The 12,573-nt window shown below is 40.6% G+C and overlaps 1 protein-coding gene across 3 annotated transcripts in view; it reads right to left on the bottom strand.

Annotated features, from left to right (window-relative positions):
• GNE (glucosamine (UDP-N-acetyl)-2-epimerase/N-acetylmannosamine kinase) overlaps nucleotides 1-12,573 on the bottom strand; it is a 278,480-nt gene that overhangs the window by 103,745 nt on the left and 162,162 nt on the right. For all 3 annotated transcript variants that reach the window (XM_069237640.1, XM_069237648.1, XM_069237655.1), the window contains exons 3-7: nucleotides 9,016-9,467; nucleotides 7,605-7,757; nucleotides 1,710-1,922; nucleotides 376-463; nucleotides 59-269 (exon numbers count right to left, since the gene is read on the bottom strand). In XM_069237640.1, coding sequence (XP_069093741.1) covers nucleotides 59-269; nucleotides 376-463; nucleotides 1,710-1,922; nucleotides 7,605-7,757; nucleotides 9,016-9,467 — 1,117 coding nt within the window. The remainder of the gene's footprint in view (nucleotides 1-58; nucleotides 270-375; nucleotides 464-1,709; nucleotides 1,923-7,604; nucleotides 7,758-9,015; nucleotides 9,468-12,573) is intronic.

The following is a 12,573-nucleotide window of genomic DNA, read 5'->3' as shown; positions in this document are numbered from 1 at the left end:
TCACTGCTTGAACAAACAGAGGATAAGGCAGAAACATATGTCAGATGTTTATATATACCTTCATACTGACTATTGCTACACGCAGATTTGTTCCACCAAGATCCACAGCCAGCGCACTCTGAGTTTCAAGGATGAGATCAATATCTTGAGAGATGTTTTCCTTCACAGGAGGAAAGCAGAACTTCTTCTGCAATGGCCACTTCAAATTAATAGACTTGAGAAACTTCACTATTCTTGGAACAGCATTCCCATCCCCATAGATCTTTGAACTGGAAAAAAAGATAAAACAGAAAAGGTGAAAAAAAAAAAAAAAGAAGAAAAACACATTTGTAGCAAGAAAAATAAAGTTGTGTTTCTTAATTATTTTGACCTCACCCTGGGTAGCGTTTACCAAACTGGAGCTGTAGTGCCTGTATTATTTTGTTTTGGGCATCTGCATCACGAACATGGAGAACATTTTCACCTGAGAGACAACAATATATTAGTTTGTGATTCAGAGCTGTGCTTTATCGGCATGACATATGTAAATGCAAATGCACGATTAACTAAATTAACAAAAGATAGAAATTAGATTTCAACTGGCATAGAGCCACAAGGTTTAGTCTAAGGGGACAGAGGGAGGATAAAGTAAAAAGGGAATCCAGTGTGGATGGTTTGGGGTCAGGCAATGTCTGTGAAGTGGCTGTGGTTTACAAGTTGAGATGCTACAAGTTTGATTTTCAATGGTGGTTAACCAAGAAATATTCAGACTTGAGAAAGTAAAAGAATTGATTTTTAAATCACTGACTGTACAATCAAAAGAAAATCTGGAATGGACTCTAAACCTTTATTCATTATTTGTTTTCCAGTTGTTGCTACTATTTTCATTGTAACAGTTCTCTCACCGAGTGCCACTATTGTGTACACCAGATTTTACACCTGGCTATTCAATGCTATGACATAGCAACAGTGGGCAACAAAAGTTGTTATCCACTTTTGGTATATCCTAAGTGAATTCCAGCGTGCTTTGACAGGCTTATCTGAGAGCCTGTCAGTGCATTCTTGGCTCTTATGGAGGGCAGTAGACACAGTTTTGGGAGTAGTTGGGTGGGACAGCACAGAGGGTAGTAGTTGGTATGGCTGGAGGCCAGTTATTTTATTTATTTTTGTTACATTTTAGACATGGAGATGAAGCCAAGTTATGCAGGGCATCAACATTCCTCTTCTGTCCCAGCATAGCAGTTAAAAGCAGAGACAGGTGATTTTAGTGACCATTCATAATATAAAATTATACCACGCTAACAATCGAGTCACTGGGATGTTTTCCACTTTGAGGTTCTGAGGGACATAATAGGTAACTCAAGCTTAGCTCTTGTTGTCTATTTGATGTCACTCCGAACCCCTCAATGAAAAACATCATTGCCATTCTTTGTTACCGACCATTCTCATTAAAGTGTGAAACAAAAAAAAAATACACAGTTTAACAAACCCACAATGATTCACAAACTCCTTTTGAAAGTTGAAAACACTTTTCCAGCCATTCTGGATTGCTAACCATATAATTTTGCGAACGGCAGGATTTGGGGCTTCAGAATGGTTTAATACAGTCCTAAATGTCTTGGAGAAGTGTTTGAGTGAAGTCATAGAGAATGAAACTTACATGGGGGGGGGGAGGGGGGGGGAAAGGGCAAGGGGGTTATATAAAGAAATACAACTAAAGATAAACATACCAGTTTCTCTCCCAGTTTGACGTGTTCCCAAATTGATGACTGGGGTGCCGAAGGCTCCTGCTTCTCGAACCCCACAGCTGCTGTTTCCAATCATGCATCCAGCATGAGCCACAAGCTGTATAAACTGCTCAAATGGAACATGCTTCACCGCTCGAAAGTTGGGATGTTGCTCGATTCCCTTCTTTCTCATCACTCTAACCATTTCTTTGCTACCTGTGAAAAGAAAAAGAAAGAGAGCCTGGTCAGTGGTGGTTGATTTGTAGCCTTTTACTCCTTTAGGTGCACTGTTTCTCAAACAGATGTTCCTGGAGGCTACAAAATGCAGAGGTAGGATCTGGAGCTCCCAGTGCACCAGCGGTGGCAGCTGACCTTCCACTTGCCTCTGGTGAATGAGAATGGACGATTAAAAAGAACCATCACTGAAATGTTTAGCTATTTCTTCATCAGCAAAGGATCTCATTTGAAGACTAACAGTGTTAGAATAAAACACCATCTGTGGAAGGTGGGTTGCACCGCAGTAACCACTTAGCTGAGTAGGTTCTTAGAGCTTGGCAATTAGCTCCGAAGACAGGCAAAAGCATTTACAGGAGGATGATCGGCATACAAGTATTAGCTATGCTGATTTCTGCATGAAAATATCTGTTGTAAATGCTGCACTCCAATGAGGAACTAGCCTTTCCAGAGGGTGACTGCCTTCATGCCAACAACGGTAATGCAGACGGCTATCCATTTTGAGAAGAAAATAAATGTTAGTACTCTCCTGAAGTAGATTACTCTTATACTTCTTACACTCCATTCACAAGGCATATGAGTGTCCCTACCCAGCAAACAATGCTGTTAATTTTGCTGCAACTAGACATCGGGCGTACCAAAGGACACATATGTTGTTGTCTGTGAATCATCCAACAGCTTCCCAGGAACTGCTGACCAGAAGGGTTGTATTTAAGTGGAAGAGAGTAGTGGAAATGTAAATTGAAAGATGGGTTATTTCAAAAGGTACAGTCATTACAATAACAGCTAACTAATTTATTGATTTTGTTCAGCCCCTACTTTTCTTTTTCTAGGTGAGGTTAGGACACATAGACAAGAACCTGGTGAACATCAGATGTGTTTGAAAAGATAGAACAAACGTGTTCCACAGAAGCAATCATCCTATAGATGCATCCAACCATGAGATGCGGACAAGAACATTGGGGGTAGCCTAAATGGATATCTTTAGGATGATGTCAATTAGGAACATGAGCTGGAAAACACCAGTGGTTGCCTCAGTAACAAAAAAGAAAACACGTACATATATCCTACCTAAATGCTATCAGTGCCTTGATACCCGCAAGAACTAGCCATCTAAGCAACAAAGAGCCTCGGTTTGCATTATGGAATGCAAGTTTGCCTTCAAGGAATCAGATAAAGCATGAATACTGTGGCACATACACATTGGTGTGATGACTATGCCAGTTCTCCATTAAAATGAATTCACTCATCGCCTTGTATTCATGCCTTCTTCCTTCCAGTACACCCCACTATCTAACTCCACACATCATGAAGAGCTTGATACAGTCTGCAACTTGTTTCACACCCATCACTCAGAATTCAAGGTGCTCCTCTCTACAGTCCTAGCTCGAATGTAAATCTCTCTCCAAATATTCACCACTTGCACACAAACCTAAAACCTGTTTCACATACCTTGTCTCTGGCATATGTGGTCACAATTGTTTTTTCAAAATAAGTACTGCGCTCCAAGTGATGTTGCAATCTAGGTGCAAATAAAGGATGAGCAAAGGGATGAATTCAAAATTTCACTTCTCTGAACTTTGGGCAAAATTATGTTTTCTAGGTAACCAACTTACTGTGATTGTTTGCCTGGAGTTAAACTGAACGTTTAGACTAGACAAACACTCAAATCTCAATCTGGATGGGATTCCACTTCAGAGTCAATAAAAATTAGAGACATTTGGGACAACTGATTGTCTGCGTACCAATTTCGAGTTTTTCTTTTATAGTGTAGTTAAATTTGCGATTCAATCATCACAGCTTTTGGCAGCAGGGCAAAAGTATGCAAGCACTTCTCTAGAACTACGATTCAAAGGTTGCCTTGATACTTCCTACACGGGTCTCAGATGGCACTAATCACAGTGAACCTTAGAGACAGCCAGAGAGAGGACTTGTTTATTTGAAGACTAAGGGACAGTATATACTGTCGATAAAATTTTCAGAGAGGAACATGAAAACAGACAATTAAAAAAAAAATATATATATATATATATATATATATATATATATATATATATATATATGTCTACCTCACCAAGATAACCTTAGTGGATGGATGTTATGAAATAAGTAGAATTCATTATACTAAAATTAAAGAGGGAGGAATTTTTAAGGTTCAATAAGCCTAATGTTTTCTTTTCCAGGGGGAACCGACTTGAGCAGGAGATATACACTCAACTAGAAACCACATCATGCCATCTGAAAAAGAGTATGCTGAACTGTAACCACTCCTCAATCTTGGGTATCCCGTTAAGATTTCTAACTTTTAAAAATACTCACACAACGCGGGTGAGGGGGTGGGCAGCGTATCTTAGCCTGAACTAAAAACCAACAATGGAGACCACACATTTGGGGTCCACCTGCAGTTTCGAGAACATAAAACAGAGCTACTTTGACAGTGTAACTTGAAGCAGATACTGGCCAACAAGATTCCGCCATTAATAAAAGATGAAGACTTGAGGCCTGATCTATAGTTTGGTGGAGGGGGCTAACTCCGTCACAAACAAGACGGCCATCTGCCATATTGCAATTCCATTATAGCCTATGGAACTCGTAATACATTTGTGATGATAATCCCCCCTGTCAAACTCTAAATCAGGTCCTCTGTCACCAAAAAGGGAGACAAAGCCCTATAGTGTTGTTATACATGGGTAACTATCCCAGTTAAGTCACATGGATTTCTATAGTTCCTGACAGAAGGGAAAGGGCGGGTGGTGGTTGGCTGTTAACTGACGAACAACTTCTGCATTGGGACGTATCTGGCTTGCACAAATGTTAATGGTAGCTTTGATCAATCTAAAAACCTTTACTTTGAAACAGCCAAAATGAGGACCATTTAGTGATCTGTCCAGTGAAAAAGAACTGGAATGTGGCTGTTAATAAAACTCCACCTTACAGAGCTTACACTGCTTATCTTTTAAGGTGTCATGCCCTTAATGGAATTATACATTCACATTAAGCAAGGTAATAACTTGGTTTTGCATTTTCCTGTCCAAGTGTGTTAAATAAAAAATGTCCAAAGCAAGGCCTCACAGAAGAAGTGTATGGAGTGTAAAGCATGAATATAGGCTCAAGCAAGGACAGCCATTGCTTGATATTTGCAAGATATTTGCCAGAATAACGACTTTACATTCATACTATATTGAGATTTACTTTCTCTCATGCAAACCCTGTCACCAATAACTAACCTACATTTAACAATTTTTTGAGAGCATGCTATGGTCCATTATACACACCATTATTTACGTGATAGATTTATACAGTTCAAACCTCTATCATAAAGAATGAGCACACATTCCACTATAACAAGAGAATATAGAGTGTGTGAATCAACAAGCACATATAATGTCAGGTTCCTGCGAGGATCTCAACAAAAAGGCGTGTGAAATTGTTTGATAACTGGCTTGTTTTTTTAAAGCTTTACTAGAAAAGATCAGATCCGGGACCAGTCTTAAAGCCTCTGCTTATATGTTTCGTAATCTTCACAGGAAAACGTTTTGTTTTTTTGCTTCTTACACTTTTACAATCTCCTAAATGGTGCACCCTTTGCTTTTCCTTTCAAGCAATTCTCTTATAGACAGTCACCTTCTTTTGAAGTTTGACAGTTGTTGGAAATGTAAAGCTCTTCACACAACAAATCAGTTCTTAGATGCTATTCTTCCTTTCAGTAGCACCCAGCAGATGGCATTCAGAATCTAAGTAACGTGTTCATTTTTCTTAGCCCTGGTACCAATCTTGCCAAACCATGTAAGACTGCCTTTAGAAAGGCAGCAGGGGATGTGGGCAGGAAAACTGGTTGTATGATGGAACCACGCATGCCTTAACAATGTGGTCGGAACCAAGACCACGTAGCTTCCATGCACGCCTTTACAACGAATTTCGTTGTAAAAGCATGGCTGGTAATGGCATGTGTGGAAACATGTGAAACGGCATGTGTGGTTCTGTGATGCAACCCCATCCACCCGCCCTGATGCTCAAAACTACTACCATCCCTAATACTTAAACTACCCCGAGCCCTAAAAAAAATACTATCCTAACCCCCGCCCCTATAAACTAAAGTACCCCGACCTCCACCCACCCTGAAAAAAAAAAAAAAAAGGAAATACCCTGACCCTGGCCCCATTAAACTACCCTGACACCCCCACCCACCCTCAGCCCAAAAAAAAAAAAAAAAAAAAAAAAAAAAAATACCCCAACCCCCCACCACCCTCCTAAAAAGTAAACTACCCCGTCCCCCAACCCACACTGAGCCCTAAAAAAAATAATAATCTAGCCCGACCCACGACCCCCACCCCAAGCCCTACATTTTTAAGAAAACAACCACCCACCCCTACAAAATACCCTGATAACCCCAAACTAATCCCTTAAAACAAAATACCCAAACTCCCCCACCCCATCCCTTAAAAAAAAAGAAATTATAATATCCTGCATTTAACCACCCACCAATCCCTTCATCTAACCCCACTGCTGCATAAGTCCCAATTATCTCACCGCATCCTCTCCCTAGCAACCCATGGCTTCCATACGCGTAGTTCAGCATTTACTTGATTAAGGCAGAGAAAAAGCCATGCGTTGTTCATCGAGTGTGGTTACGTTTGCGTGGGAAACAAAGGACACATTGTTAAGGACGTTTCCTGTGTCAAGATAAGAAAGCACATGCCCGAAATGCTTTTGGAAAATCATTACGACACAATCCTGCATCTTACATCAGCATCATAACATACAAAACCGAAATGTAGCCAACCTGACAAAAGGAATGAAAATAAATATTTAAATAATATGAAATAGCTAAGGTCTTGACGGAATCTTGAAGAATATACTCTTTACAGAGCACTGCTCTTCAGCCTACTGTACTTTCAAATGACTGTTAAACAAGTTATTGTAAAAATGTGTTGGCAACTATAAAATGCACTATGCTCCAACAATAAAATTGCTGATTCAATAAAAAACAGTCCTCATATGACTACAGATTATGGGTAACCACGTTACCCTTCTAGGAAGGACGACTGTTTACTAACTTACCAACTGCTTGAAAAAAGAGCGACTTGGCGCATTTGGCATGAAATGGTCTGTCATCCCGGATGGTGGTGTAGTCTACAACTCACGAAACATGGACTGCTGATCTGTGATGTGGTGACATATGTGGCAGAGAACACAATAGTCTATTGGTGGTGGGGTAAGTAACAAGCTGAGCTAACAAGGGTATCTTGATCGCTGAACCATTCAAAATCACCCAAAAGGTGGGGCAAAGGGCACATAGTGATACTAGGAGGATTGAGATCCATGCCTTTTTAAGCATGATTTTCCATCAAACATGGGCTCAAGATTTTCCACAGATGCTGATTATACAAAAGACCACTCCTTCGTTGCTAATGATTTAAAACAGAAAGCAGATGATCAGAGAAAAGATCAAGTACTGCGGGTATAATCAATAACCAAGGAGAATAGAATGATAAAGTGGAAGGAAAGAAATGACACATTTCATATTTAAAATGTCCCCTCCAGGCTCTGCTCTTCCAAAAACCATACCCGAGGATCCCACACCCAACCACAAAGGATTGATCTGTTGCTCAGCTTGCAAGGCCGACTTGAAAAACAATGAGAAACATCAGCACTATTCCTCACCTGCATCAATGTTTGGGAAGAGAATCAGTGTCTTCTTATTAAACGAGATGAGTGCATCCAGGGTAAGTTCAAACATCTTCACAGAATGTTTAATATCCGTGGTCACCGGATGCTGCAGGGCTACAATGTACTCTTCTGGTTTCACATCACTGCCTGTTTCGACAAAGACACATCGATCCGTTATTTCAAATTTGACTCATGAAAATATTTCCGCTAAAAGATTAAGTCATCAGTTCTGTATTCAGTGTGGGCCCAAATACAGAATTTGCATTTTATTTTGTATTGTGGCAAACTCTCTCTAAAAATGGCGTTTTCCTAAGCTGTGTATCTTTGAAGAACATCTTCCTGTGGATTTCTTCTTTCTGGATGACCAATCAGATTATCATTCATAAATAGCATCAGACTAAGCAGAAACTAGATGTACAGTATAACCGTACTAGGGATTACAGAACAGGCTTCCTCCATAAAGATAGCATGCCTGCACAAGCACATGATATACCGGGAAATGAATATAGAACTTCATAGATTCTTATTTTTTAAATGGGCCCTGGCTTTATGCAGTAACCGTACAGGTAGGTGCGCTGGTTCATCTTGTCTGTTTCCTGGGTTTTCTCTTTTCGTGTTTAAGTCTATTGCTGTTCTTTATATACTGTGCCCGGGATCACAATGCCAGAAAGTCCTTTGTTCTTGAATAGACTCTGGGACATTTAATGCAAGCACTTCCTTTAGTAGCTAGCCTGCATTAACATATATCCAGATATAAAACGTGAGAAAGGCAGCTCCACCATGTTGGCACAATGCCTGGAAGTGAATCCATTACTGGAGGAAACCACCATATTTTATAAAATAACCTCAACCCATCCCGGTAAACAAAGATTTTTTAACTCCATACTTTCTTCAGATAGGAATTCCATGTATTGAAAACTCACCATAACCCGCACTGAAGTTGAACTGGTGTGCAATGAGTTCGAGCATTCAGAGATGAAAGAACACAACTGTCACCAATTACTGAACTGCTGTGTGAAATCATTGTACCCATGCCAATCATGAGGTGTTTCCCGAGAGACAGCTGCCAACATTTTGTGAAGAGTACAGAGAAGTTTTACAAGTTAAACCTGTCCTGTTGATTGGGTGATCTTATTGCTCTTAATCCAGCACCTTCACAACACAAAAAAACACTTGAATAGGTTCAATAATGTTGGGAATAGCTTTTGAACCCAGTAAAACTAAATGACAAAAAGACTGCATGTGGTTTATATAGCACATATATCTACTGCCCAAATATAATCGGAAATGACTTAACAAAAACATGTTGACAAGAACTCAGTGGAGTATAGGAGGGAAAAACACTTTCAAACCAGAAAACAGTCAATAGGCTTCACCGATGTGCCTTCAATAGTTGAGTACACACCTAACCATGTGTGGATAATGCTCATATAGTCCTTGTTTTTGGCACTCAGGAGCTTGTCATAGGAAGGACAACCAGCTAGAAGGATGCGTTCGTGGTCCTCACACATTGCAATCAGGTGCCGCTCTGCGCTTCTAGTACAGCAAACATGGTAATGTGCCAGTTTGGAGATTGCATGTCTGATGGAGTCATCAATGGTCCCACTAACTTCACCACCTTCAATGTGGAGAATTCGAATGTTCATCAGAGCTGCAGATGTGGCGAGTGCTAACGCATCAAATCGATCCCCATGGACGATGAGGATATCTGGCTTCAGGCGGTTCAGCACGTCAGGAAGTTTAACCAAAGCAAGGCCCACCGATTCCACCATAGAGGCTTCATCCTCTCCCCTCACAATGGTGTGCAATCTTGCCTGAATGTCAAAATCATCTTGTTCGATCATACGGTAGGTGTTACTAGGGAAAGAAGGTGAAATCAGAGTTCAGCAAGTGACACTGGGAATTTATTAGCAACTAGTGAACATCATTATCACCAGAAATAGAGGCATATACCAAGCATCACAGATACAGGCTGAATAGCTAACCATAGAATCAGCACAATATCAATGCTAACAGCTCGGGCATTTATGCCTACAATAAAAGACAAACAGTAAAGAAAGAAATAACAAAATAACAAAAGTTATCTTCTTTGTGGTTCGGACACTTGCTCTCCTTCCTTCACGACTGCTGAGAATTACCTGTACCTTCTTTATTACAATGCTGTGACTTCACCATGAAACACTGCAGCATTAGCCCTAATCACCTCAATTTTTGCATTATGTTAATTAACCTTTTCCGAGTGGGCTTTTCGGTGAACGGCTTCAAAAGAGGAATGTGACCAAAGTTATATGTATCCACCTTCAATGCTGCTCCCCACTGTGTCTCTCAGGCCTCCGTTCCTTGACAACCATCACCAGTGGGTGGCATTGTGCCTGGACTCCAGCTAGGGAGGATGGACGGATGGGTCACTGTGAGTGAATACATTTATGTCCTAAATGTGCACAGGTTCATTTTACATAGATTCAGTGGGCACCTTGCGGCAGGGAGGTGTGGGGATACTTTGCCATGTGACAAAAGGATCGTGATATGGCGATATTTAGATGAAATGCCCCGCTCTATAGACAGATAGCCAAGTTTATTGTAGCAAAGTAGCTCTCGAGTAGTATTACCTCAAAGTTCAACACAATTTTTTGTTGCATCGGTTTATTATGGTACCTTACCGTTTTAAAGCTATGAATCTTATTTCTTTATTTTTTTAGAAGTTTATATTTTATTTGTATTCTCTGTTACTCTTCTCTAACGTATCTTCAATAGCCTACACGGCAGTGAAACAGTAGGCAGACTAACAGTCAAGAAAGCAGCCTCCAACTGAGATCTGATCTACAAAATCGACCCCATCGATAAAGGGTACTGCATGGAGATAACAAATCACTTTACAACGACACAGTGACACAATAAAGCACAAACTAGGCAAATCTACTTTCTACTATTAAATATTTAATACACCTTAATATCTAAATAAAAAAAAATGAAGGGTCCTGGATCCGCACTCTACCTCATCCAAGGAAACGTGTACGATTCTAGGAGACCGTGCGGAGTAGTGTAAAATGCAGAAATCCCCACCCTAGTGAGATTACAACTCACTTCTTGAACCCGCCCAAACCCAAAGAACTTTTCTCCTGAATGCTATTTTTTATAGTTTTCAATTTTTGTGTGTTTAAACCCTTTAATTTTTATTAAAAAAAAATATGCACGGTGCCTAGATTCTGACAATATTTTCATGTTATTGGTGTGGCTGCAGTGCCACAAACAATTTTTCAAAAATTAAATAAGAAAGAAAGCGTCCAGCTTGTGTTTCGGACATTGACAATACCAAAACCTTAATTAAACAGAAATCACCAGGTAGTTTGCCAAAACAATTTAGTAACATACTTTTGTATTTTTGCTACACTTCCAATAAAAAGGAAGAGTCTCATGTTTGACTTTCCTGCATGGTAAGGCACATACGAACGATCAGAACATGCAGGTTTGTGGGGGCAGATGTAAATGGGGGACACCAAAAATATGGTAAGTATCAGACTCCAATGCTGTACATGCAAAACGTGCGTTGGTGTTGTCTGTAAAAAGTGTCTAATGCCACATGGCACCTGTGCGGATGTTTAGCGTGCACGCCAATATACATTCCTAAAAAAATAAAAAATAAAAAACTCTGTACACAAGACAACAGAATAATACTTCTAGAGCGTGCAAACTTGAAAATGTCCACCTTAATCTGTCCCATAAAAAGGCCGTTCTCATTTCTCAAACAGAAATCACTTTCATACCTAGCACTCGATGCATGAACCATCCCCGCCTTTGGCATGGACACTCCTGCCGAAATAAACTTTCTGTTGTCAATAAGACACTTTTACTGAACCTCGCTTACAAACTCTTATACATAATCAACTCACCTTGATAAACTCAATGAGCTGGATTGGCATACCCAAACACCAGGGTGCTGAACTCAGAATGAATGAATACAAATAATCAACAATCCAGAGCAAAAAACAAACATTTGATTACCGGAATAAAGGAATAGGAACCACCTTCGAAAGAGAGTTTTCATTTTCCCGAATTCAAACCACTTAGCAAAAAAAGAATGCCACATCCGTTTGTTCTCTGTGGCTTACCATTTGTAAAGGAGTGATAAGTGTGACTGTTAAAGGAAGCGATCTGGTATGGCACCTTCTTTGACGCTGTGCTTTCCCAGTGGATCCTGGGATTATTGGGTTACGTAAGTTACTCGCCTTCGGCTCGGGCCTTTAATGCGGGAGCGGGCCTTTAATAGCCGGTAGAGCCCGCTACGGCGGGTTCTAAGGCTATATTAGAACATTGGAATGTTGGGGGCTCCACTGCAGACAATGGAGTGCTCCGGGCTTTTACTGGCTGGTAAAAGCCCCAAGCGTCAACATTCCAATGTGCTCTACGTTCACAGCCCCTCAGGCAACGTGAGGAATTTGTTTTATTTGATAGAACATTCTGCCCTGTAGTGGCAGAATGTTCTAATAGCCTTAGAACCCGACGTAGCGGGCTCTACCAGCCATCAAAGGCCCTCTCTCTTGTTAAAGGCCCTCGCCTTCGGCTCGGGTCTTTAACGCAGGAGTGGGCCTTTAATGGCTGGTAGAGCCCACTATGGCGGGTTCTAAGGCTCTAATGAACTACTGAAAACTAGGCATTCAGGAAGGCACTTCGATCCTTTAACAGGCTCAATAAGCTCACTAGTCAAACCCACTTGTGGACTGGTAGTTGTCTGAAAAAGGAGTGCAGCTGGAGAGGTTCGACACCTGGGAACTCATCAATATTACAAATTTGGGTGATGTGTGGGCACTAAATCGTATGAATCCCTTCCAGCAGCTAGCGGGGAAAATCCAATTACAAAAAATAGTTTAACAGATATTTTCTACTTCATCATGCCCTGTTGACATACAAAAGAGAGTTAGCTGAGGTCGCAGACTCTAACCCACTATAAATAAAAGTAACCATG

The sequence above is a fragment of the Pleurodeles waltl genome, chromosome 1_2 (assembly GCF_031143425.1).
Source record: "Pleurodeles waltl isolate 20211129_DDA chromosome 1_2, aPleWal1.hap1.20221129, whole genome shotgun sequence".
NCBI lineage: Eukaryota > Metazoa > Chordata > Amphibia > Caudata > Salamandridae > Pleurodeles > Pleurodeles waltl.
The sequence above is the reverse complement of the archived record's forward strand: the minus strand, read 5'-3'. Positions and strand labels throughout refer to the sequence as shown.